Source organism: Phytophthora cinnamomi (genome assembly GCF_018691715.1).
Source record: "Phytophthora cinnamomi strain GKB4 chromosome Unknown Contig6, whole genome shotgun sequence".
Taxonomy (NCBI): domain Eukaryota; phylum Oomycota; class Peronosporomycetes; order Peronosporales; family Peronosporaceae; genus Phytophthora; species Phytophthora cinnamomi.
In genome coordinates, this window is record NW_027150939.1 from 376,654 (window position 1) to 404,298 (window position 27,645).

General features: G+C 54.6%; 3 protein-coding genes across 3 annotated transcripts in view; all 3 read right to left on the reverse strand.

Annotated features, from left to right (window-relative positions):
* IUM83_07350 overlaps positions 1–16,452 on the reverse strand; it is a gene marked incomplete at both ends in the record, with an annotated part of 33,221 nt that extends 16,769 nt beyond the window's left edge. The window contains 3 exons of the mRNA XM_067931638.1: positions 97–13,605; positions 13,951–15,068; positions 16,205–16,452. Coding sequence (XP_067799017.1) covers positions 97–13,605; positions 13,951–15,068; positions 16,205–16,452 — 14,875 coding nt within the window. The remainder of the gene's footprint in view (positions 1–96; positions 13,606–13,950; positions 15,069–16,204) is intronic.
* Positions 16,453–17,355: 903 nt separating this feature from the next.
* On the reverse strand, positions 17,356–20,451 carry IUM83_07351 (putative DNA replication licensing factor mcm4; the record flags this gene model as incomplete). Its single annotated transcript, XM_067931639.1, has 2 exons — positions 17,356–18,635; positions 18,726–20,451. The coding sequence occupies 2 exons, from the start codon at positions 20,449–20,451 to the stop codon at positions 17,356–17,358; spliced, it is 3,006 nt and encodes a 1,001-aa protein (XP_067799072.1).
* A 681-nt stretch (positions 20,452–21,132) lies between these two features.
* IUM83_07352 (formin-homology 2 domain-containing protein) lies at positions 21,133–26,679 on the reverse strand (the record flags this gene model as incomplete). Its single annotated transcript, XM_067931640.1, has 1 exon — positions 21,133–26,679. One exon carries the CDS (start codon positions 26,677–26,679, stop codon positions 21,133–21,135), a length of 5,547 nt encoding a protein of 1,848 aa, XP_067798997.1.
* Between the last annotated feature and the right edge of the window lie 966 nt (positions 26,680–27,645).

Consider the following 27,645-nt stretch of genomic DNA (forward strand, 5'->3'; position numbering starts at 1 on the left):
TCCATTGCTGTACTGTTGATGTAGCTGTCACTTGACTAACGCTGACACCGTTTGCCCCAATCGACGGCAACTGATTCAGCAAGGTTTGAAGTGTACCTGCTGGTGCGTTATATGGGATCAAGTCGGTCACGTCTGCGCCGAACTGCAGCTGGAAAGACCCGCCCGTCAGTTGAGCGGCCGACGTTAAAGTCACCAGTTGCTGTTCATTCACGATAGGTATGCCCTGCGTCGCAGAAGTTTTGATATGTTCGCGGGACTGTGGAGTCTGCACTGTAGCCGTTATAGTCGCGCCACCAGCGCCGTTGCCGCTGTATAGACTGTTCACGGTTTGGACCAGCTGCAGTTCCAAGTACGGTGGCAGTCTAGTGTACGTGATCATGTAATCAAATCCATTTTGTGCGTTGGGGGCTCTTGTCACAGTAATAGCGGTCGTCTGCACTGTTGAATTCTGGGCACCGTCTGCAAATACGGGCAAACTCAGCAGCGCGCTCTGCACATCTGACGCATTGGCCTCAAACACCAACGAGGCAGTAGTTTGACCGAACAAACGCAGTGCAAATGTACCGCCGCGGCTCGTACCTGGGGACACAAATGCGGTCGAGACCTGGTGAACTTCCGGCGCAGTCTGCGCAGTTACAACCACTGTATGAGGTCCCGATAACACGGGCGTGTACCAGATGTTGTACAGGCCTTCCGAAACGTAGTTAACACTCGAAACCTGTGCTACTTGAGTGGGCGAGTACGTCGTCCCAGATGGGAATATCTGGACCTGCAGCGCGTTGCTGTCACTTTCCTGGTTGTTCCCATGCGTATCCTTCATTTGAACGAAAAACGAGGCCAGAACGCCTGATGTCGCAGCATACAATCCAGGACCGTACGCTGTGCTCACGCTCGGATTCATAGTACCCGGGTTCACTTGAATGTTCTTCGGGAATCCATTAATCATTTGTGCCGCTTGCGGTCTTGTGAGCGTTCGGATAATCACTTGAGCGTTGTTTCCTGTCAGCACACCAGTGTAGGAAGCCGCCAGACTTAGAGCCGCGGCCTCTGAAATCTGTTTGAACGTAACTAGCCACCGACAGCCTTGCGAGGCACTTCCACTGACACAGGAAAGCGAGGCGGCCACGTTCCCAACTCCAACAGTCGACAGAGCCCCCAGAGCCGTCACGAGGTTAGCTGCCTGCACGTTGTAGCTCAGCGCGGTGGTTGTTTGTCCGGCCACGGATAAGTAAAATGAACCGCCGAGTGCTGAATCCGCCTGCGTAATGACTGCCTGAACTGCATTGATAGCTGGTAATCGCACGCTCAGTCTATACAAACCTTTCACGTACGGCACCATTGCAACCGTCTGACGACCCGTCGTTGCACCAGCCTTGAAAACGGGGACAAAATCACTGGTAGCTCCTCGATAAGGTTCTTGGAGCGGAACATCCATGGCGTCAAAAAGCCCCGACGTGTAGTGCACGAGATGTACTTCACGACCGACAGTAATTTGGTCGCCACGCTGCAGCGGAAAGTCACTGCTGCAAGACGTGAGGCCACTTGAGTTTTGCACGACGGAGCAAGTTCCTAGGTAGTTCCAGTCGGTCGGAGCGATAGCTGAAATGTCGAACTGTGAACCTGAAAAAGGATCACAACCGTTCGCTGACGCAACAACGACTGCGACTGCTGCTGCTACTGCATCGTAAGGCCCCGCAACGCTCTCGGTAACGAAGAAGCAGTCGCGACTGCGAGCCAATGTACCGCTATTGGCACTAATTACTCGAAACCGTACTCCAGCTTCCAGACGACTTGCCACGTCGACATTCAAGGTGAGCGTGCACGTGCTTACTACAAAGCTGACCGCACAAGCCTTGCAAATGTAGGTTGGGTCCAGTTGGATAGCAGACCCGGTAGTAACGTCGTTGATGCGTCCGCTCAGTGCCCAGCCACCAACACCGATCATCGACACCTCAAACGAATCGGCCCCGCTCTGGAAGCGACGATTTCCAAAAGTATCGTGCGCTTCGAGCTGGAACGTCATCGTGTCCAGTGCATCCACCACGATGGGCTTATTGCCTGGATTTGTCGTCATCAGACCGTCGAACGAGTTTCGCACTTGGGTGGCATTAATCACTCCTGGATATGCCTGGATGGTGAATGGCGCATTTACCAGAGCTGTGGACGTAAACAGTGAATCGGAAGTCACCACTGTGCGCGTCAAGCCTGCTTCCAAGCAACTCCACTCGAGCTTCACAAATGACTGTGCATCCTTGGTGCGATAACTGATCTCAACGTCGTAGAATGTTCCTTCTTCGAGATCAATGGCCACCGAGTCGAACTTGTACACGGTTGAAGACACAATAGGATTAGCAAACAGATCAAGTACCACCTGTCCATCCACGATAAGCACCACGGCATTATCAGCCCGCAACGTAAAAGTGTGTTCACCAGAGACAGTAGCACGAAGCTCGCCCTTCCAACGAATCGAATAATTCTTGTTGGGGAATGGATCACCAAGTGGGGATGTTTCTCCCCAGTTAAACGATACCATCGAGTCTTGGCGGCTCAAGTACGGGTCAGCAAAATCTGCTGTGGCAAAGTACGTAGCCCAGAGACCGCCCGCCTGTCGTCGAACAAGTGACAGCGTGTACAGTCCAACCCGTTGCGGCAGGAAACTCAGTGAGAAGATGCCGTTAGTGTTTGGCTGACGCTCAGTAATCGTGACGGGGTACGCTTCTCCCTGAACTGCGGGAGGATCTCCAACAGGAGGACCAGTTAGCTGTGCGACAAAGGCATCTGGGCCCAACTCGGTGCTTGACTCGAGGAGATTGTTGAATCTGTCGATGGCTTGAATCGTAAACCACTCGGTGACCCCCTGCGTAACGACAGGTGGAGCTGTGTGCGTACTTGTCGCTCCACTCGCCAATGTCGGCTGCACCAGGAAAGTTGGAGGGCAGAATGTTGCTTGGTTTACTACCGTCACACCCAAAGCATACGTCCCGCTAATGATCGGTGTAGCAGTCACGTTGAACAAACCCATTCGCGAACCATCGTAGACGAGCGACGTCAGACCTTTTGTAGCCTCGTTCATCTGCGCTACCAGGATGCCGTCGCGTACTTGAGATACTGCAATTAACGGTTGATCGCCTACGCTATTGAAAGTAACTGTGACTGCGGTCAACGGCGTTGTGGTCGAGCAGACTTGAGTTGCGGTACTCGAGACAACTACACCACCAGCCCGGGTTATGCTCATCATAGCATTGAGCTGCGTCTGAAGTGCACTCGGTGCTGTATTCGCGCCCACAGTGATTCGCTCGCCAGCAAACACAAGATCAAACAAAGCGGTGGCTGCTGTTGCAGCGCTGACTTGGCAAAAAAAGTTTTGGACCTCCGTGTTGGAGATCTCGATGGGCGTCGCACTTGGGAGGACACCCTTCACCGCCTCGGTGATGTAGATGTCATTACTCGTCACATTCCACGCAATCATCGGAACATCCAGTGGAGTCTGGAAGACAATGTCAATCCTACGAGGAGTGGCTACACTGCACACTGGGGTGAACATTGCCGCCATTGAAAGCTCTGCTGCTGGACGGCGCAATCCATCCTGTTCCGACATGGCGTAGACTTGAACTCCAGCTGAAATGGAGTTCAAACTCGCTTCAAGCTCACTGAGCGACATGTCCGGTTGAATCACAACATTTCTTCCTCCATACGTAAGAGTAAAAGGTTGACTCCCTCGACACAAAAGCTTCTGGACTTCCTGCACACCTGGGTACTGCAACGTTGTGGTCATGGTCACTGTAGTGTCACTTGTGGTCACTGAGCGATTGTTACCCACCGAGCCCCGCACCAACTCTACATTCTCCACAAAAGGGGTGTGCTGACCGTCGTCGTGCATGAAAATCCCCGAAAAGTCTGGCACGAGCTCTGGCAGGGTACCTGAGTGGCTCACAAAAGTTACTGTCCACTGCACGAGCGTTACCAGTCTCGCCGTAGCCGGCTCTGTGGTTATATCGAACCAGTCTCGAGTCACCGTCACTTGATCCACTAGTGACAAAGCCTCTAGCGCGGTATCTACGTCTGAAGCCAACGCGTTGAACGGTAGCGCTACTGTAGACTCGCTACTTCCGGGCAACGAGAGCTTGAAAGTTCCCCAGGCAGGATAGATACCGCTCACAGTATTATCCGTGTCGTCTTCACCCGCCACGGTCAGTTGTGATCCAACTGGCGTTGAATACAATAGCGGTGGCACATCTCCAAGCAGTTGAGTGAACGTAATGAAGAGCCGTGACGTTGTAGTTTGGGCACAAGCTGCTGTTTGAACACCGTCCTCTGCGATTACAGTCACAGACGATCCCACCAGAGTCGAAAGTGTTCCTGCCAGTGCTGCCAGAGTAGTTGTGGCAGCTACGTTCACCGCTGTACTTCCTTGAAATGACACAGCAAACGATCCGGCTAATGCGAGAGCGACAGCAGAAGTGCACTTCAAAGTTTGCATTTCCTGTCGCACAGACACAGCACCACTTGTGACGCGAGTCACTGTTGCCCCTCCGTTAGAACTTATCATAAGCGGCAAACTGCCCAGGGCCTTCGTGAAGGTGACGAGAAACGCATGAGTCACGGTTGCGAATGTGTCAGCAGCATTTTCTGGCGTCACCGTGACGCCACCAGTCGAGACAGTGCTGAGAGCTTCCAGCGCAGCTTTGATGTTTGCAAACGAGCTGCTAGTGGTCAGCTGGTTGGTATCAGGAGATCCACGAAAGCTCAATGTAAACGGAGTAGCTACCACGAGCACCCGTTGCACCTCCTGCACCGGGGCTAAAACCACTGCTCGCAATCGGATCGCCTGCTGCTCAAGACGACGGGTATCCTTCAGCTGTACTTGGAAAAATAGCGGCTTCCCTGCCTCAATCATCATGTTCTGGGCAGCAAGACTGTAGTTTTCAGTACGCCAGTTACCAGTAGCTGATAAAGAACTCGATCCGTCGGTAACGTCATCGCCTACGAGAACGGTGAATGGGCTTCCTGTGACATGGATCGCTTCATCCCATGTCGTGACTGCAACAGAATACGAACCAGCGTAGTGAGGAATGTACCATACAGGGTAGACACCTGCAGCCGCTGTGTAAGCTACCTGAAGGGGGTTCGAGTACAAGCTTAGCGTGTATCCGTACGTGTACTCCACTGCGAGGTGAGCTTCACTCCACTCCAGCAAATGCGAAAGGAACGTCACGGTCCACTGGTAGCAACTGCCTACTATTGCACGTGTGACTGCCACTTGTGCCCCATTATGAAGGTCCTGAAGTATTGCTCGCAACCCCGACGCACTCACATCATACGGAATTAATGGGGTCAGCGCCGCAGATGCTGCTGTCGATGACGCCGCAACTTGTAGCGCGAATTGGTTTGAACTGAAGGCAGCGCAGCCGTGGTTTGTGACAACTGTCACCGATAAAGTCGTCACGCTAGCGGCAGTGAAGATGCACTCCTGTACCGCAAACTTCGTCCCCTGAAGCAAAATCCCCACGAGATTTGTGGTCACTGTCAGAACATCTCCCGCTAGAGTCGTCACGCAGAGAGGACATAGCTGCTTCGTGAATTTTCCGAACGAAAGCTTGAAATATCCGACGATGTTCGTGCCAATGCTCGTAAGCGTCTGCACGGCACTCGACGTGCGGAATACCTCATCTTCGCCGCTGAAAGTAACAAGGAAAGCGTCGGACCTGCCGTCTCCCGTTGTCAGCGAGTGAGTTGTTCGATCCCCCTTGCGCAAGTTTCCGAATGTGTCGCGTGCATAGATATTAAATGTTGTTTGATGCCCACTCGTGGCAGAACTCAATGCACCAGTAGCCGTATCGTCCACCGTACAGCTCGGGCCATGAAGAAAGCTGTGTACAACCATAAGTGTCGCCGGAAAATTGAGCGTTATGCATGCTCCGCCTCCTGGGCACATGAGAATGGGGATGCCGTTCAAATACGTCTGGATGTCGTACAGACCGGCACGTGGCACAGAATACTCCACTGAATAGAGCCCCTGTTGGCCCGGGATGAGTACATTGCTGCGGTACTGCACACTTCGGTCTGTTTGGAGAACCATATTAGTCTCGAAAACATCATCGGCGTCCGCAGCGTTGGCGTACGTGTCGCGGGCTTGGATGGTGAAGTTCGATACAAGCCCAGCTACGGCTTCGATAAGACCATCAATAACTCCATAGGTCGTAGCAGCAGCGTTACCAAGTGCCTGGCTTGTGTGAGGTGTGGCTGGACCAGGGAGTACCGTCAAGGCAAACGGGCTGCACTTGTGAAGCTTGCCCAGACCACAGTAAATGTCGATGCCATTGACTGTTTGTATTGATGCCGTGTACGTCCCGCTCACAGAGGGCAAGTACCTGACCAAATACTGGCCTTGCCCGATGTACTGTGACTCTTCAAACGGCGCCAGCTGAACTCCAGCTGCTGTGCCTGTGCTCGTACCCTTAATTTCAACATCAAAAGCGTCCCCGTCGATGGTTTTGTTGTTGTCATTTTGGTCCTTGGCTTGGATGGTAAAATACGCCGTTACGCCCGCTGTGGCAGTCGTGAGACCGTCACCAAATGCCGTCGTGTACGGGAAATCCGTTGCACCAGGCGTGACAGATATCGAGAACGGACTACCAGCGATGTGTTCGCCGTGAAACAGCGCGTTACTTGGAATTGGCGCAATTGGAAGATACGATGAGCTCCACGAGAGTTTAAATGCAGCCGCTCCTGTCGCTTCGTGGTACTCGATGCGCAAATCGTAAAACGTCCCTGCTTTCAGCGGTTCATTAAAATTTTCGAGGGTTCCTCCGTCATCTTCGCCGTCCTCCCACGTATCAACACGAAGCTGGTGATTCAGCCAAACTCGCACACCCTCGCTAGATGATACATAAAACACGTAGGTATCAGTGGTCGGTACGGCGACCTTACCGAACCAGCGAATGCTGATGTAGTCCCTGCCATAGATGGTGACGGCATTTTGTCCCCAGTCAAAGTTCAGCTGGGGGTCAACTCGCATGATGACGGGCTCATCCTGCAGCCAGTAGTTGTCGAAGTAAAGCGCAAGGAGACCGCCCGACAGAAGCTGCTGCACTGATACGGTGTAGTTGTCTGCCGATTCGTACGGAATGTATCGACCGGTATAGCTTGGTAGCCCACTCTGCTTCTTGAAGACTGCAAGTTGCGGGAATTGGCCGGTAAGTGACTGCATGTTACCTGCTTGCAATTCAACCACACTAACGGCTGGGAAGCTTCCCGTGAGCCCAGAAGCGTCAGCAACCAGGTTACCGATGTTGCCCAGTTGAGATCTAAAAGTCACTTGCCACGCGAAGCGATTTCCTGCATCAAGCTGGTCTGTACGTGTGACATCAACCAACCCCACCGATGGCAAAGACTGAAGTGCTAACTTCATGACCTGGTCACTTGCGTCGAAAGCGATCGGAGCCGTGATCTCATTCAAAAATGCCAGAGTGAAAGTTCCTTCCAGTGGTGTCGGAGACCCTCCTAATGTCATAATCTCCTGGATTTCGTACGCCAATGGATATGCTTCCAATAGCGGTAGATCGCCTAAGTTCTTGGTGAACGAAATAGTCCAGCGGTTGCCATTATACCGCTCTTCCTTGCGAACGTCCACCTCTCGTACGTTGGTCAGAGAAGCCTCCAGTTCCTGTTTTAACTCCATGTCTTCGATGTCAAACGGCAAGTTGTGTGTCGTTCCGCCCATGAAATTCATCACAAAAGTGCCACCTAACGACAATCCCATGTGCGTCACTTCCTGAATGGTGACGGTAGCGGAGCTTCCGGTAAGAGCAGTCGGTAAATTCACTGTAATGTCCGGCACACTGCCCAGGATCTCGTTGAATGTAACAGTCCAAGTCTGCAAACCGGTAGTTGTCGCTGTCGACGGTGTTGGCGCTGCGTAATTGGTACTCTTCACCGTCACCGTCACATCATCGATCCCATTGAGCGACTCAAGCAGGTTTTCCATTGTCGGGGCGTCGGTATTGTATGGGACAGTAATACTGCCCATCCCAGCAAATGTTAGCGAGAAGGACCCTCCCAACGCAGTCGTGGCCCCCGTGGCGTCCAGCCACGTAGAAATGGATTGAACCTCAGCAGTGGATTCAACACTCGCTGAGGTCGTCACAGTCTGCACCTCGCACACTCCCTTTTGAAACTCCGTGAACATCACAGGCGTCGTGGTTAGAAGTGTGGAAGCAGTCATGAAAGCTGTGTCACCAACAAGCTGCAATGGGGGTAAATCGCACAGATCGGCCACGAAGGTGACTGAGTATGTCCATGATGTGCCTCCAGTGTTGGTTACTCTCGAGACCAACACGCTTTCGATATTGGTGAGCGTTTCGATGTTGGTCTTGATCAAATCAGCCGCCATTGCGTCGGTTGCAGCTGACAGTACAGCAGCGTCTACTGCTGCAGTACTCGTTGAGGCGACACCCCCGAGACGAGAACTTGTGGTGTCCATTTTAAGGCGGAATGTACCTGTTGCGCCGTTGAACGTCAGTGTCTGTATCTCGTAAGCAACTGGGTTATACACCGCTAGACCACCCTCAGATACCAATTCGTGTGTGCCGTCGATGATGGAGGGAGGTGTTGACCATAATTCTGTCCAGAATTGATCCTTCCCTTGAAAATTAGCAGGGAGTGTGGCGTACGTCACCACATCGCCTGAGGCCTTCCGAGGCGCAATGATAAATTCATTTGCTTCGCCTTTGACAAACTCTTCGACGTCAACGCGAATTGTATCGCTAGCAACCAACATCGGAACGTCACCAACAATCGAAATGAATGTCACGTACCACACGCAGTCAGCGCCATTGAGATCTGCTCGGGAGACATGGACAGCACCTAGACTTGGGATGGAGGCGGGAAGCAGAGCCTCAAGGTCACTGGCAGTGTTAGACGTACTGATAGCAGACGTTTGCCCGGAAGAGCCCCACTGCAAAGTGAATGTGTTAGTCGCCAAATTAACTGTCTTCACGCTCTGCACTTCGTACACGAATCCAGCCATTCCTTGCAGTAGTGCAGCTCCATAAGCTTCGGTGTAGCTACTGGAGGCTCCAGGAGATGCAGCAACTGCAGGAGTTGAGACTCCGCTATAACCATCTCCAGCAGCATTAAGGGCCATGACCACAAATGCGTACAACGTATCCGGCACCAAGTCTGTCGACGTAAAAGATAAGATCTCAGGCGAGGTTGATCCGTCGTAGACAACTCCCCCCGGCGTTCCTTGTTGAGTAGTAGTCACCTGGATGGTAGGATTGCCGCCGGTCAGCCGACCGCTGGTCACCTTCATAAGAGGCAGGTCGCCGAGCTCCGTCAAGAACGTCACATCCCATATCATAGCGTTGTTGGCCCCCACTGTAGGCGCCACTTGCACCACGCCTATCGAAGGGAGGTTCTCCAGTTGCCTTTTCATCTCTGGACCAGACGTAGTCACTGAAAGGTGTCCCGTTTCGAATCCTCGGAAAGACACTGTGAAGTCCCCTCCGAGAGCTGTGGTTCCTGGCTGCACTCGAGTCACCGACGTCGTGTATGCTACGGCAGCGACTGTGTTGGTAAGCTGGTCTGAGTTGATCACGATGGGAGCAAGTGGGCCATCCGTCAACGCGAACGTGATTGTCCAGGTTCTCCCTGTAGCCGGAGATATATGAGTTACACTCGTCGGATTGACTCCGCAGGTTGCCAAGGCAGTCTGCACATCGAGATCTGACGCAGTTACCGACAGAAGTGGGGTGGGCTGCGAATTCACGTAGAGTTTGAACTTGCCGGATGCGCCGAGCACTGTGACGGATTGAATTTCGGGCACCGGGTTGGTCACCGTCGTCTGTATGCGCTGAATCTCCACGTTGACCGGAGACCCCGACGCAGTGTAGCTCGCTGTCACCCCTGCAAACTGCCAAAGCCTGTAACCGAGCAACGGTGTGCCATTGCAGCCAGTGAGGGTTGATGTGCAAGTGGACGGCGGTTGCCACGCCACACTTATCGCAGTCGCTGACACATCCGTGATAGTCGGAGCGCTGGGGGCCGACGGCACGTTAGCTAGTACCAGCGCCAGTACTGGACTTCGCCCAGAAGGCCCCACAGAGTTTACTGCAACCACATAGAAGCGGTAGACTTTGCCCTCTGTCAGCCCATTCACCTGATGAGAATACGTGTCCGTCACCAACAATGTTTGTGGAGCCCAACCAGTCGTTCCATCGTCCATATAGAGCATGTAGCTCGTCACGGGTGACCCACCATTGTCCCCAGGGGGTTCCCAATTAACGTAAGCGATGCCGTCATTCCCTGCATTGGTATTGATCGTAGTGCGAGAGTCTCGCGTCAAAGACGCTGGAGGGTCGGGAACCACGGGGGTTCGCACGGTGAACTCGACAGGCTCGCTGAAGGCTCCATAGCACGCAGCGTTGGTGTTCTCCGACGAACAGAAGTTCACCGCACGGACTTTGAAGAGATACTGGTGCCCCGATTCAATTACGTTGTCCGCGGAAGTCTGCAGTGTAGTCTGAAGTGCGACTGCATCGTTAGGGCGATCATACACCTTCCGGTATGACGAGTCGGCCCACTCTGAGATCCACAGTTCGTACCCGCTCACGGTTGCACCACCATTGACCGTTGGAGAGTCCCACGCCACCGTAATTGACGTAGCTGTTGACGATACAAGTGTAACAGGCCAAGGTGCCCCAGGTGGCAGATTTCTCGTCGTCACAAACTCCGGTACCGACAGCGCGCGATCTCCAAAGCTCACCGAGTTGTGGAAATACACACGGGTGAAGTACTTGGTTCCGTACGTTAGACTTGAAATGACCGTTTGGAATGGATCTCCTCCTGATAAATCCGTCACGAGAATCGTACTTGCTGGCGCGACACCCTTGATAACCTCCGTGACCACAACAGTTGGTACCGAAACTCCAAGCCCACCGATCAGATTGGTGGGGGTCACCCCAGATAGTGAGTTCACGTCACCGATATTGCAAATTGCGGGGTTTTGCCTGCATCCACTAAAGGTGACAAACCACGAGTAGCCGTCCGTGTTAGTCTGACGTGTAACAATTACACCACCAATTGAAGGTAGCGTCTGCAGTGCCTGTTGGATCCCTGAGCCGACGTCGTACGGCGACAAATTGGTAGTAATCTGGGTTACTACACCCGCGGTATACGCCAACTGAAACGTGCCATCCAAAGACAAAGAGCCCTGCTGAGTCACCGACACGGACGCTAAACTGCTCGTCCCTTTCAGCAAAGTCGAATCAGCGACCAAAGTGTCGATATTGCCTGAGCCGATCGGGAAACTGCCCGGATTTGACGTGAAGGTGACAGTCCACGAGTATTCGTTCTTCAACGAAGGTGCTGAACGCGTCACCGCCACCGTACCGATGTTGGGTAGGGCTTCTAGCTTGCTCTTCATTGTCGTATCGGAGGTGTCGTGGTCGATCTGATCGGTCGTGTGCCCGCCTAAAGTCAATTTGAACCAACCGGAGACGCGATTACCGCCTACAGACACCGGAACGCCAGGGAATGGTGTAGCACCTTTCGTGTACACAACAATGCCCGCCCCGTTGCCCTGGAGAAGGTTGTTTGCCGGTCGAAGAAGCATGGCGGGGACATACCCGCTGTTCTGAAAGGTGACGCGCCACAATCTCTCCCCACTGTTTATGTTGGCTTGTGGTAACGAGCTTGTTCCGTCTGTCACTAGAATACTCATTGAGGCATCCAATGCGGCCAAGGCAGCTTGCATGGTAGCTGCGCCAACATTGTACTGTAGTGGTACGGTATCTGTGTCCTTGCCTCTGAGGTAGGTTAGCTTGAACGTACCGCTAACAGGTGCTTGCCCCTGAATAGCCTCGGTGATATCAATCCGCCGGTTGCCCTCAAGGTCGTACGTGTTGGCTGTGAGCATCGGCATGTTACCTTGATAGCCTACTACGGCTGAAAAAGTAACCATGAACCCGGACGTGCAGCCCGTAACCAGGCAGGGACTACACGCCGTCGTCTGCCCACCATAGAATGCCACAGATACGGTGGTGATCGAGTTCAGCTCCTCCAGCGCAGATTTGATATTTGCCACTGACGTTTCACTTGACTGGATAGGAGCCGTCGTTTCCCCAATGAAGTTAAACGAAAACGTGCCTGTGGTGCTGTCAGCGTCGCAGTTCACCTGCTGGACCTCGCTGATTGGTGGGCTGGTGTAAGTGCTTGTCAACCGCACAAGTTGGACTTCCCCAACAGTAGCCGTCGTAGTTGATACGGTTTGGACTTCATTTGTCACTGGAACGACCAAGCGAACCTGTTGCACCTCGTCCACGATGGGGTTCGAACCGTACTCGACTCGGTAGGAGTCCAATGATGCCCCACCATCATTCTCTGGGGAGCTTAAGCTCACCGCGATTGTAGTTCCGTCCACAGCAGTAAGAGAAACATTGGTCGGGGCACTGGGAACCTGCGCTGTAGGCACGGCAAATTGTGGTGTCGAAAAAGAGGAGGGTCCTAACCCCGCGGCATTAATCGCCGAAACTCGGAAGTAGAATGGAACGTTTTCATCGACGTGGTAAGCTGTCACAGACAAGTCACTGAGGTCGGTCACCACAAGGCTATCGAAGCTGAGGCCATTAGCTGGATCCTTGCTGTTGAAAGGAGGTAGCACACCTCTGGTAGTTTCTGTCACATCGATCTCAGGTGCTGTACCCGTGAGTGCGAGTGCATCCGGTTGAAAAGACGGGAGATCGCCAAGATTATCCAAGAAGGACACAGTCCACGCATAACCATTGTTAGGATCTGCATTTGACCTCGTGACAGCTACGCTGCCGATCGTAGAGAGTATCTCAAGCTGTGTTTTCAACACGGCAGCACTCGCGTCGAAAGGCATGTAACCCGTACGCTGGCCCTCGAACTCAAGCGCGAAAACACCGCCTAACACGCTAGAAGTGCCATCAGTGAGTGCAGCGACGGTGACAGTGTCGCCGCTCACCGTTCCAGCCGATGCAAATGTGGCACCACTATCAGTGGAGACAGTCATTAACGGCAGGTTGCCCGCGTTGCCATCAAAAGTGACACTCCACGTACAAGTCTGCTTCGCTCCGGACATGGCAGTGACGGTGACTTGGGCGACGTTTGTCAGACGCTCTAGCTCCGTTTTGATGATGTTAATTGTTCCATCCTGGATAGTCGTGAGCGAGATCGTATCATCTCCAATAGTGACTGTCGTCGCAGGGCCCGCACCGCTCGATGCGGCAATTGCTTTCATTTGAACGACGTTACCGGGCTGGTTGGTAAAAGTCACTTGCCACGTACATGCGTGAGTAGCGACAAAAGCACTAGAGCTCACGGCTACAGGGCCGGCGATGCCAGTGAGTTTGTTGAGCTCGGTAGCTATCGCAGTAGCGCCCTTCGTGCAGTCACCATCGCCTGCTTTATCCACATATATCGGTCCAGTTTTCGATATTGCCCCGCCCTCTGAATTACTCGTGTAAATCAGCTGAATAGCTGTCTGTGCTGATACAATTGCATCGCCACCTGTGGCCGTCGTGTCCACAGTAGTAACAACAATTTGCTGAATTTCAGGTCGCGTTGGCATGCACGTGCCGTCGCCTATGGGGTTGGCAAAGATTGGTCCTGTGATAGTTGTTTGTCCCGCGAAGGTCGTCTGGAGCTGGAATGATGCCGTCGATTGCACATTTGCATTTGTTGTAGTCGTTTGAATCGTTTGCACTTCTTGGATAGTCCCCGGTCGTATCCGTGTGACGCGCACTCCCATAGATGGAGTCGCACCATCGGTACGCGTCTCACCAAGGTTGGTGATATCGCTTCCCAGCTGAAGAAGTGATCCTTTCAGCGTAAGAAATGAAATCGTCCATGTGTACCCTCCCTGGAGATCCGGTGTGGCTGAACGGGTAACATCTAACGTGCCGACTGTTCCCAGCGCTTCCAACGCACTCTTCATCGTAGCAGAGTCGCAGTTGTACGATAAATCCGTAGTCGGAGCTCCGTTGTAGCTCAGTTTGAATGAACCCTTGAGCTGATTTCCTGCAGACTGCTCTGTGACCACAACACTCGCGCCTACACCCATCAGCAAATTAGACGGCACCGTCATAAGTGGTAGGTTGCCCGAATTTGACTCTCCCGTGAACGTGATGTCCCAGTAGTAGCCATGCTGCGCGTCTGGCCCAACTCTGGTGACGTCCACAGACTCGATGGTGTCGAGAGCTTCCAGAGCCTGCTGCATCCCAGCATCCGTAATGTCCGGCGTGAGGCCTTGCGTGACGCTGCCGAGAAAGCCCAGCGTGAAGGTACCTCCAGCAATCACGTTACCCTGTGTGGGTGTGCTTAGCACCACATTCGCGCCGCTTCCTGTGAGGAAATTACTCGAGAGCGTCAGCTGTGGAAGGTTCCCCAGCGCCGTGCTGAACGTGATCGTCCACGTGATGCCCCCCTGCGCGTCGGCCGTCGACTTCTGCACACTCTGGACACCTGTGGGTCCGATGTTCTGCATGGAGTTGAGGATCTCCTTCACGCCGGACCGATCTCCCGACGCCGGTGCATTGAACCCGATCACTCCGGAGCGCTGCACGCTGCCCCCGGTCGCAGTGGTGTCGAGCTGCACGGTGAAGACTCCGCCCAGCGTCTCTCCCGGCGCGGCACTCGTCGTGATCGTCTGCACCTCGGGCACCGCAGTGGCGCTCGTCGTCACGCGCTGCTTCTCCTTGACACGGCCGGCGTACGTCTGCACCGTCTGCACCTCGTTGGCGCCCGTGTTGGCGCTCGTCTGCACCACCTGCACCTCGCGCACGCCCGGGTTCGGGTCCCATTCCACCAGGTAGGCCGACACGGGCGAGCCGCCGTCCGTCGCGGGCGGCTCCCAGGCGATGGCGAGTGCGTCGGGCCCCAGCACGTCCAGCGCCACGTTCAGCGGGGCCGAAGGCACGGACACGGCGGCGTGGGCGGCGTGGACGGCGCCCAGCGCCGCCCAGGCGGCAGTCACCAGATGCCGCATCCTCGTCGTGCTCTTGCTGCTGCTGCTGCGTCTTTCGTGAGCTTCGAGGGCCGAGGCGTATCTTTTGTGCACCACACACGTCTCTTCAAGATATGGGTACATCGCACTTAATAAGCGCTTGGATCAGCGAGAATCTCGCCCGCTCCGAATAGAGCGCTGTGCACTCCAATAGAGGGCGCGGTCGCCTCACTTGATGGGGGTCTTTGACAGGCATCGTTGATAGGCATCGGCCTTGGCGGCGGAAGCCACCACGCGGAGACCCCTCCGCTCGATCAGATGACACCACCAAGGTTACCTTTTCAGCAGATCGGTTGCCGATTTGAGCTGGGTCTGGATCAGATTATATTTGGTCCCATTTGTGATTTGTGTGTACTCTAATCGATAGAATCTGATCGTGATCTAGATCCCAGATCCGAGAAAAAGTTATTAGCGGTCTTCGTAGAAACTACTTCTAGATTACACAAGGACCAGATTTGATGAAAGTCTTTTGGGTCTGGATGATTCCGCAGCAACACTGTCTTCACGGTTACCTATTTATCGGGTCGTATACGGATCGGACTTTAGATCAGGCTTTTCGGGAGAATTAACGTACAATGGGAAGCCCTCGATAAGTGAGCTCCTCGTTTGCACCGCCAATTTCGCTTCGCTCATGGCGGGCAAGGCGTCGGTAAATAGATAATACCTACTTCGCACTGCAACTACTCCGGCGCACGCGCCGACCATTGCAGACCTCCGCTTCGCTCCGGTCGCAAACGGTCTCTCTGAGGCCTCTTCACACGATGTCGCCAATCCTGTTTCTTTGTCTCTATATGACGTCCAAAATCACCTAGATTTGAGTCCGCATCAGACTACATAGGTACAATTCGGTCGCCCCGAGCTACAAAAGCAACGTGTAAGGTAGATGCACCGCAACATTTCCTCTTTAAATTATAACCTCAAACTATAATGCTAACCGTCCGAACAAAGTCAAGGTTACCAGTTTTCGTTGTTACAACTACGAAATAGTCCATCTATACGCTAAATTTAGTTGACCTAAATTCCTTTTGAGTGTACTCCGGACCAATTAGAATGTATTTTCTTCATCTGGTCAGAATATATTGGTTATATAACCGAATATAATCTGATCCCTGACCCAGTTCAAATCGGCAAGCGATCTGCTGAAAAATCCACCAACACCAAGTCGCGTGCAGGTCGAACCGCTTGCGGGGCGAGTCGACGGGCCGCCCGGCGCTGCTGGTGTGCGTCTTCATCTGGCCCACCTCCTGCAGCTTGGCCTGGTGCTTGCTGGGCTGCTTGAGCAGCAGCCGACGGCCTCCGCGGAGCCTCGGGCTCGCCTCCTCGCCTTCTGCGCCGGCCCCCAGCCCCGCGGGTAGCTGCTTGGCCTCTGCGCGCGCCTCCGCGTCTCCGTCGCTCGCAGCCGCCACAGCGAGCGCCATCGCCGCCATCCCCAGCGGCGCACCCGCGCTCGTCCCTGGGCGTCTGTGCTGCCGCTGTCCGAGTCGCCCAGGCGCCTCAGCTCCAGCCGCACGAGCAGCCACCGCCGCACCAAACCTCGAGCGTCTTCAACTGTTCGCAGATCGCAAAGCGCAAATAAGCCGTACGAGCGAATTCAGTACTTTGCTTTACTTGAGTATCCACAGCGGACAAGATCACATACCGATGTAGCAATGACGGACGGCGTACAATTGCACCAGCAGCAACCGATAGTGCGAGGTGAAAATGATGTACCATTGGCGTCTTCGTCAACAGTGTGACGTAAAGTGGTGGGGGCGCTGCGGGGTGGAGAGAAGCTGCTGGGCCTAGCGAAGAAGAGCTTGGTGTTGAAGCAGCAGTTGGCACGGACGCTGCCAATGCGGAAGGCTGGGCCGTTCGTGTTGAGCTGCTGCGTAGGTTTCAGCTGTTGAGTCCTGGTAGCGGCGAAGCGTACTCACCCATCACCTTGCGATCACCATCGAGTTAGTGAACGAGTACGACCCTCTTGCTCTCCTCCTCTTCTTCTTCTTCTGCTGCTGCGGGTGTTCATCACGGACAGCACAGCGTAAAGCGAGCCAAATACCACGTGAAGCAGTTCATTATTTGCTTGTTGCCTGCCTGGATCGCCCGAGCTCGAACTCACCGAGCGTGAACAAAGTACCTTGCATGTCAATTCCAACCTTTTTATGCCAAATGTACAGCTCAGTGTGGACTCCGTGTAGATGCACAATCGAACTCGTAGGAACGCTGTGTTGGGAAAATGCAGAGGCGTCACGGATCTGCAGACGTAACTCCATGCAATTTGATTGCAACACATAGAGGTAGAGCATCATGCGATCTTGTTGATTGGCGATCCGAAACGTACGCTCTTTAATCTAATCGGTCGGGTCGCCGAAGTAGCGGATTACACCATGGGAGACTTGAATTAGGCTGTCATCCTCGAGTGAGCGCAGCGCCATCTGAAACTCAGCGCCCTTGACCTCACTCTGGCGCTTCTCTTCCAAGTGCCGGCGAGTTTCACCCACGGTCAGCGACTGGTTCTGCGCCCCACCCAAAATCTCCTTCAGCCCAGCGATGAGGTCGGCCAACGACTCGCGTTCCAGTACACTGTGGCCTGTGTTGATCATATCCATATCGATAGTGCCTGTTCGCGGATCCATGGCTGCACGCTGCGTCGCCACATTCATAAGGCGCAGAGCTTCATCCACGTCACTTCGCGTCACCGTCTCGCACAGCTTGAGCTTGGCGAGCGCTTCAGAAATGCGGATCAACGACTCGAGCTGCCGCGGTGTCGCCGTTATGTTCTTCTTGGCGGATGCCGCACTGGCACCGCCCATTCGTCGGAGGTCCAAGTACGCACGGATGAGCCCGTCCCGAGCTTCAGCGGACAGTCGAGGGTGGACATTTCGTTTGGCGTACGAAATATACTCGGTCAGAAGCTTCATACTGATGAGCTGAGGGGCGCCGTCGCCACCTCGAGTTTGGGCACGAACACGTGCGCGAGTCTCTTCGTCATAGTACAGAGCAACGATATGTTTTGCCAGCTTGCGGTCCGACTCCGGCTGAGGCTTGTCCAGGATGAGATAGATAAGGTCAAAACGCGATAGAAGCGTAGGCAGAATATTCACGTTTTCCACCACAGACTTGTTCGGGTTGTAGCGAGATTCGATGGGGTTGGCAGACGCTAAAATGGACGCCCGTGCGTTGAGAGAACAGATGATACCAGCCTTGGCGATACTCACAGTCTGTTGCTCCATCACTTCGTGCAGCACAGAACGAGCAGAATCGCTCATCTTGTCAAATTCATCAATGCAGCAAATGCCTTCATCGGACAGAACCAAAGCACCCGACTCCAGCACAAGATCATTGGTTTCCATATCTCGGATCAGAGAAGCTGTGAGACCGACGGCTGAGCTGCCTTTGCCCGATGTGTAGATACTTCTTGGTGACAGTTTGTGTACATACGATAGCAGCTGGGACTTCGACGTACCCGGGTCTCCGCACAGTAGCACGTTCATATCAGAGCGCATTGTCTTCCGCTTGGGCGCCACACCGCCGTGCTCTAGTTCCTCTGGGTCCTCATTCACGCTACCGCTACTTCCATCCTTGCGCGTACCGCCGAATAGCATACATAGGATTCCCTTCTTTACATCATCTAGTTCCCAAATAGATGGCGCCAATGAGTGGGCCAAATTCTCATAAACCCGAGGGTGAGCCGCGATACGGCGAAAAGCTGCCAGCTTACGCGCTTGCTGGGCGTCGGCTGCAGCCGCAGCGTCTTCGTGCTCTTCAGACGGGTCAGGCATTTCGACATCAATATCTGCCGGTCCAATCACACTAGCCTCCACCTCATCCTGCTCCCGGGCAACGGAACTGAGGTTCTCACCATTCTCCCCCTCTTCGCGCTGGCTGAGTTCATCTACACGGCGAAAGTGCACCACATCAACGTACGTTTTGAAAACAGACTTGACCACTCGCTGGCGCGTGTTCGAGCGCATTGGCACTGCACGGTAAATACCCGTTACCTCCACTTTGTCACCAGGACGCACACCGTCAACGAGGTCATCGAACGCGAAAAGGAGAACAGTGTACGGTGTCTCGCCTTCGGGGATGGCATCGGGTGTCTCCTGCATCTTGATCATCTGCTTGTCCGTGAAAGCGCACCGATTGTGAATCATCTCCATGCTCATGCGAGAAGAGCAGCGCGCGCAACTGGTAGGCTCCTCGATCCGGCCGCGATCCAGGGCCACCTGGGTAGTGGCATGGCACATTGCACAACGGAAGAAAGCTTCTTTCAGATCCGGCAGCACGCCACTGCAGCGAGTGACCATGCCCTTGAGGCACACCAGCTGATCGATGTCCGACGGATTCAAGTGACGCATCGGCGACAGCTCGCGCAAATTGAACGGGCGCACTTGCAAGGCCACGTTCGCCAGGTTGTCGATGGCAGCGGCCCCAGCACCAGGACCGGCGAGCAAGGCCTGGTACTCCTCCGTCACGACCATATCCAGGATGCGGATCAGCACCTGCGGGAACAGAATCAACTGGTTGTACAGCTTCCTCGCGCCGCGGAACTGGCGCAGATGCTGCGTGTCCAGATCCAGCACCAGCGACTGGGTCAGCGCCAGTCTCCGCAGAGCCTTGACGTAGTACGGCTCGTCCTGGGCGTCGTTGCCCTCGGCCCTGAACTGGTGCAGAAAGCCTCTGAACAGCTCCATGCTCTCGGACACGCTGATGTTGGTGCCCCAGACCACCGCGCCTGAGAACGCCTGCTGCTCCTCCTGCTGCTGCCTCTGGAACTGCGAGAACGCCGACGCGGACGCGGACGCCGAAGCCGACGCCGAGGCCGACGCGCTCGAGCGCGGAGAGCTGGGCGGGGACGCCGGCGGCTGGGGCAGCGCCGCCTGAGTGGGCGCCGGCATGCCCGACCGGCTGCTGCGGATGCTGGCCACGGAGCTGCTGCTGGGCGAGGACGGGGCTCCGGCGGAGCTCGTCCCGTCGGGCCCCGTGGCGTGCGGCCCCTGCTGCGGCTGGAAGCTGTCGAGTCTCCACTCGCGCCGGCCCAGGTCTCCTCTGGGCAGCTGGCGCTGGGCCATGCGCCGCAGCTCCGCCTCCACGTCGTCGCCGTCCTCTCCGGCGGCGGCCTCGCCCGTGGTGGCTCCGTAGCGGCCCAGATAGCGCGGCGCGGGCGTCGCGTCCACCGACGCGCTCATCTCCGCGAAGCCGTAGCGTCCGGGCATGTCCGTGGCCGACACAGCGGACGCAGACATGGCGGAGGCCGACACGGACGCAGACATGGGCGACAGCGGGGACAGCGGCTGCCCCTCATCGATCGCGGGCTGCGCGGGCGCTCTGATGGACAGGCCCGCGGGCTCGGAGGGCGGGGACGCTGGAGCATCGCGCGTCAGGTAGCGGGGAGCGGGCCGCGCGGGGCTCGTAGGCGACGGCGGCGTGCCGCCTCCGTTGTCCATGATCCTGCTCGGCTGTTGGAAGTGAGCCCTTCCCGCCAAAAATTGGCTCGATATACCGACTTCGCTTTGTTACATCATACTGATGGGTACGCTAGCACATTTCGACCAATCATATTCAGCTAATGCATTTGCTGACTGCAATGTCGGGCAATAAACTGCCCTACAGACACGGGCATTGCGACTGCAGTGAATTGAAGTGCTCTGGATTTGGCTCATAACGTGGGACAGAGCTTGCTGAGCCAACAAATTTGCTAGAAACCAATGAACGAGGCGAACCTGGTGGTCGGATATAGTATGCTTAGAGATATACAGTACTTAAATACTATCTATAATATAGTTTTCGCTAGATGTTCTACATGTCTAGCGAAGGCTCAGCCCTTGCTATTGAAGCTTCACGAGGCTGGCAAACCCTGGTTAGATCGAAGTATATACAGGTGCACAGTACTTACTTTCATTTCGGGATAACAAGGGCTTCCCTTTGTTCCTGAGATTAGTCGGAGGAAAAATATGCGATATGGGTCAACAAGTTGCCTTCCACTTTCGTCAACGGCCCAACAACAGACGGCTTGTTATATTAGTTGTCTTCCCTGGTTGCATTTTTGCACAAAGCTTGGCACTCCCTCCCCACTGTATCATCTTGGAGGTCGGTAACACGAACGAATATGGCGCCACGCGCCAGGTTTATACAGCCTCCATGGCTGGCGTGGGCACTGCGGCGGCGGCGGCGGCGGCGATAGAGCTGTTGCTGGCACTACTGCGCGGCTGACTGCTGGATCCGCGGTTGGACCCCGTGGATGACGGAGGCGCCGAGCCGTTCGCCAGCATCTCCCGTCGCTTCTCCTCCACACGCTTCGCGCGGATCTTGGAAACGATGTCATCCACGTCACCGGTCTTAAGCGCTGCGAAGCCGCTCTTCTTTTTCTTCAGTTTGAGCTGCTCGAGGCGCTTCTTGGTCTCCTCCTCCCGACGAATCCTCCGCTCCTCAGCGATGCGCTTGCGCTCGTTGTCGCGGTCGGCCGACTGAAGCACCTTGGCGAACGAGTAGAAGATCGAGAAGAACGCGTCCGGGCCGCAGTCCGGGCTCGAGGGGTCTTCGCCGTAGAACGACGCTGTCTCCTCAAAGCGCTTGGTCATGCTTTCTAGGTCCTCCGCAATCTGATCAGATGTCTTCTTTGCGCGGTCTGCGAAAGGCTTTACAACCTCCTGGAATCGGTCAGAGATTTTCTCGGGTTCCTCCTCAGAGCCAGGCACTGGGTCAGGCTGCGGGTATTCCTTCTCGGGCAACTTCGCATGAGTCTCTAGCTCGTTGCAAATCAGGTTCGCAGCCTTGCGCACGGCACTTTCGCCAGCCTTAAGCACTTGCGTAGTGACACGGCTTGCACTCTCGATGGAAGGCAAACTCTTGTCAAACTCAAGGATAGCTGGGTCCTTCGCACGTAGCACCTGTGCGACATAATTCAGCAGGTTGATAGAGTTGTCGGCTGCCTTCACCTGGTTCAGCTTGAGCAGGATGTTTAACCGGAAGCCCTTCGCTCCTCCACGCGATGTACCATCGTTCAAAGCGTTTCCGAGCGAAAGCACGACGCGGAAGATATCCTTCAGAGGTTCGCATGCTTGCAGCTCTCGGCATGCATTTGAAACGGACTCCATCAGTTTCCGCTGTTCCTCAACATACGCATCGAACTGCCACGTCGCATGGATTGCCTGCAACCGTGTGGTTAACCGCGGTACGCAAAGCATCTCGCGGAAGTACTGCTCGGCATCACCCAGCAGTTTCGGGTCGCCAGTGTAGCCTTGCACAGCATCCAACTCCTCATCCTCCGGAGCGAACTGGAGAAGCGCAGATACCCGTTCAACTGACAGTAACTCTTTGTCGACGAGCAGCACAGCATTGCGAAGCTTATAATACGGCAGTCGGAAACGCGCCAGCATGATACCGATGTTGTTCGCCCGTTTCGCGTCAATCAACGCTACACGCGTCGGAGCTCGCCGCTTCGTTGGTTTCTTAGTCTCGGACTCCTTCGCTTTAGTAGGCTTGTTCACAAAGATATCCGATAGTTTGTCGACAAATTTGTCTAACACCACGTCCTTCTTCGGCGCTTCGGGTTTTGGGTTTTGTGCCTTCGCCCTCGCAGCGAACAAATCCGCGACGCTCGGAGGTCCTGCAGGCGCAGCAGATTCCTTTGCGTTCCTTTCTTCCTCTTCCTTCGCAAAGCTTTCCCAAATTGTGCCGCTAGTCTCTTCGCTCTTAACTGCCTCCCAGTACAAGTTTCGGAGCTTCGGCTTGGGAGGTCCCGTCACAACAGGTTTCGCCGGCGCCTTAGGTGCTGCGGCGGACAAGTCCTCCGGGATCATTGCATCGGGTGTGTCTAGCACTTTAGGGTCCAATGATTCAGCACTCATCTTCAGTTCCATCTGCGGGCGCGGCATTCCCATCTTCAATAACTTAAAATACTTGGCGTAGCTTGGATGTTCCGATGCCTTCACCATCTTCCCACCGTCCGCTTTAATTTCTTTTCCATCCTCGTCTACCAATTTGTCTGGAGTATCGAGAAGGTCGCCATCTAGTCCCTCCGATGCTGCTTTAAGCTTGATGTGGGGAAGTGGCATTCCCATTTTCATCAACTTGAAAAACTTTGCAAACTTCTCGTGTTCTTTCACAGGAATGCCTTTCACAGCGGGTGCTCCACCGACCACTTCCCTTCCTTCCTCGTCAACCAACTTGTCAGGTGTTTCTAGCAGACCCGCGTCAAGGCCCTCTGCCGACGCTTTCAGCTTCACATGCTCCATAGGCATACCCATCTTTAAGAGTTTGAAGAATTTTGCAAATTTCGCGTGGTCCTTCACAGGTGTACCCTTAGGTTGCTCCGTGGGCGCTGCTTCCACTTTTTTTCCGTCTTCGTCCACTAGCACATCCGGAGTGGAAAGCAACTCGCCATCTAACCCTTCAGCAGATGCCTTCAGTTTAATATGTTCAAGTGGCATTCCCATCTTCATCAGCTTGAAAAACTTCGCAAATTTCTCGTGTTCCTTCACGGGAACCCCCTTCACAGTGGCTGTTTTGCTTGCTCCCGCAACAAATTTGCTCCCATCATCATTTAGGAGAACATCTGGAGTTGATAGCAACTCGCCATCTAGCCCTTCCGCGGACGCCTTCAGCTTGATGTGCTCCAGTGGCATTCCCATCTTCATCAGCTTAAAGAACTTCGCAAACTTTTCGTGGTCCTTGACAGGAATGCCCTGTGGTTCTGATTTTCCAGCTACAAAAGGCTTCCCTTCTTCATCCAGGAGCTGATCGGGTGTGCTCAATAGAGAGGCATCCAGACCCTCCGATGACACCTTCATCTGAACATGTTCAAGCGGCATCCCCATCTTCAACAGCTTGAAAAACTTGGCGAACTTTTCGTGCTCTTTAACTGGAATGCCGGAAAATCCTGAGCCAGCATCGTCATCTTTCAGTTCATTGCCGTCGTCATCGAGAAGCAAATCTGGGGTCTCCAAGATCGATCCGTCAAGCCCCTCTGCAGACATCTTCAACTGAATATGCGGCAGTGGCATACCCATTTTCTTCAGCTTGAAAAACTTCGCATATTTTTCGTGCTCCTCGGCTCGCGTGCCCTTTTTCCGATCGTCGCCTTCAGGTTTTGCCAGCTGAATTAGCTTATCAGGGGTCTCTAAAATCAACGGATCAAATGTTTGAAGTTCGCTGCTCATTTTGAGCTGCACATGCGGCATTGGCATCCCCATCTTCAGAAGTTTGAAATACTTCATCAGCTCTGGGTGCTCATTTGCAGCAACACTCGAAGGTGCATCCTCTTCGTCAGTCTCTTCTGCAGCCACATCTGAAAGTGCAAGATCGTCGTGGTCCCGATCCTTGTTCTCAATCAGGATAATAGGTCCCATCCGGAATTGAAACGTTGGATCCTCATCCGCGCATTTCTGAAGAAACTGCGCATAGCGATCACGCATTTTCAAGAGTGTCTTGCGATCATCGTACCCGAGCTCAAAGTTGCGCACTTCCTCCACTGGAGCGAGCAAAGAAATCTGCTTCATAACCTTTTCAGATAGCGCCCACATTTCCTTTCCAATAACGCGGTCACCCGGAATAAAGAGCAATTGCTGTAGAATTGACAGAAAGCATGCTTGAAGCTCGGAATCGCTTGTCACGCTATCAAATAGAGAACGGTAGACACTGTCCACGGAGGCCAGATCTGTGTTCTCATAAATCGTGTCTTTCCGGTCGTCCTCCATGAACTGCTCGAACACATCGATCTGCTTTTCCATGTTGTCCAACTGATTTCGTAGTTGCGTAACTGAGCTGCTGATGATGCTATTGCCACCATTTCCAAATCGCGGCGCAACCTTGCCGTCTAGTGGAAGCGACGATCGGACTATACTTCCATCGGGCGAGAGCGTTGCAGGTTCCCGGTCTATGGGCGACGGTGGTGCACTTTTGCTCGCTGAAAGTCGGCCCCCACTCTGGTCTTCTGTTCCCCTGCTTATTGAGGATCGCCTACCGCCAAGAGCCTTCAAGGAGTCTAGTCTAGTGATAGGAGTTCCTGGGCCCATCACACGTCCAGTGACGGGGGAATCCGTGGACCGGCTGCTCAATACTGGCGAGGGGGTATTTCTCGCAATGTGCTTCGCTGGCACCGGTGAAGGGGTCGCTGGGGCATTAGGTACAGGAGATGGAGCTCCATTGGAGATTTCTTCAATCGTAGAACCAGCAGCGGAGGTAGCAAGTGGGTATTTGGTGCGCTGCACAGCGAGAGATTTGGCACGGATCTCTTCGAAGTAACCAGCCATCTTGAGTGCCATGAAGTCAGAACGGATCGCTAGTCGATCTTCCAACCGAATAGCCTTATTCACAATGATATTCACAAAACTGAGCACGTCCTCCTTGAACACCAGCGAGTATCTCGTCGACTTGAGCGCATCCCGCAAGCAGCTGAATCTAATACTTTCACCCTTGGTTTCCTTGTAGTGGTCAAACGCTTCGATAACGGCAGTGTGTCCGGCCGCGCTGTTGTAGCACACAATTCCAAGCAGCTGCAACGTGTACTTCTTCAAGTCACCATTTTCCGTGTGAAAGCACAAGGCAACCCTTTTTACAAGTCCTGGGGTATTCGTGATTGCCTCTACACCTGCTGTAAAATGAGTAAGAGATCGCAAAATTCGCAGGATCACCTCGCATACGCGCGTAGCCTTCTCGTACTTGGAATTTTCGATGGGGAATGGCGACGGATCGGGGAGTTTCATGGTGAGGTAATCCAAACCGAAGTGACCCAAGAAGGACTCCAGCCAATCCGGCGACGCAGCAGAGATCTTGCCACGCAGTGCCTCAAGATCCTTCAAACCTTTGTTGCCCCATTTCAGCTCGACCAGGTTCTCGGCAAACTTTTCAGCCTCCGTAGCGTTGGATTTCGTGTGGTCTTCGTTCTCGTTCTGCTGTGCGTACCACACGACATGCCACTTCGTTTCCAGCGACTCGATACGAATCAACTCGTCCATGACGTCTTCCGGGACTCCGCGCTTCAGCATGAGCTCTCGATACATCTCGTCCACCGTCTCCCACTTTGGCGGTCTAGGCGGTTTCTCCTTCTCCTTTGGCGCAGCGCCGCCCGTTGGTATCCTCGTGGCGAAGAAGTCCCTGAAGTACTGCAGCTTCTCGTTGAAGTTCCCGTCCTGCACAGGGTTCGACATGGAGATGGACGACCGGAAGAAGCTGTTGCGTCTCGGCTTCGACTGCGTGGAGGGGTTGCTCTCGTGTCTCTCGGGCTCGCGGCGGAACTCCATGGCCAGCGGCCACGCCGCCGGGTCCTTCTGCAGCTGCATGGCGTGCTTCACGATCTGCTCGAAGGGCATGTCGTCTATCGGCGTCTTGTGGATGATCTGCAGGATGTCCCCGATCTTGACGCGGCCCGTGGCCTCGACGTAGCCGGGCTTGCCGCCTTGCAGCGGGCGGAAGCCCTTCACCACCGCGCCGCGCTGCGGTTTGTCGCGCTCGATGTGTCGGGCCCGCAGGTCGAGGCCCAGCGGCCCGGGCGTCGGCACTTCGACGCGGAAGACGAGCGCGCGGTCGCTGGCGGTGGGGTCGCTGCCGAAGAACGGGCTGCTGCTGGTGATGGACAGGGACGACGGCGTGCTCGTGATCGAGTGCGAGTACGCCACGTTGGGCGACTCGCGCGCGTTGGCGCCGGTCAGCGAGCCGCGGCGCTTGCGCCACATCCTGCCGAGGCCTGCGGTCTGCGCGCTGGCGGCGGGTCTGGAGCTGCGTCTGCTGCCAACGCTTCTCCCTGCTGGCAGAGGGAGTCGGAGAGAACCGGCCGGCGTGCGGCCCCGAGCGTCTGGCCAGCCCCGAGCGAGCGAGCGAGCGTGCGCGTGCGAGGGAGCGAGGGCTGCCGGTCGAGTGCGCCGCGGCGGGGCGTCCGAGGGCCTGAGCAGAGCAGAGCGAGCCCAGTCGCAGCCGTGTCCGCAGCAGCCGTGGCTCCTTGAGGTTGTGAGGGGGCAGAAGTGTCCACTTCCGCCCTTCAGTGGTACACTGTACCTTCTGCGTGTGGCGCACACGAAGTCTTCTATGCGACGGGTGTACCCAGAGCAGCTGTTTCGACCAGGGTTCGGTAGCAGACCCCAGAATAGTAGCGTTAGTAGTGCTATGCTATAGTACCGGTGGTTTGGTCGATTAGTAGTGCTAATTGAATAGTAGAGAGAAAAATGCCAATAGTAGTGCTAGTTAGCACTACTATAGTTCCCCAAACATCAACCCATGTGAGATCTTCGAAGGGCGCGAAAATTGGTGGCTTCACGGCCTCCCCCACTCGCTTCGTCGCTCATTTCTCGTTTTGCGGCTCAAGCAACACACCCACGAAGTGTGCTAAGATTGACTGTCATTGCAGCGAGATAGCGGAGACATCTCCTTGCTCTGTTTGTAGCGGTCAGGTACATCACTTGTGCAGCAACGAGCTCTGCACGAAGCCAGATGTCGATCTCTCAAAACGGTAAGAATGCTGAGGTGATATCTTCGCGTATGATTTGTTTCCCGTAACACTTTCTGAATGCAGGTTCTGCAGTCGCTTGTGTGTGAGCAGATTCTTCGATACTGGCAGTGATTCCCTGGAGCTCACACCAAGCAGCATATCCGGTATCTCGTGTTCAAGCGACGCCACCGTGATAGATATCGCGCAAGGAGACACT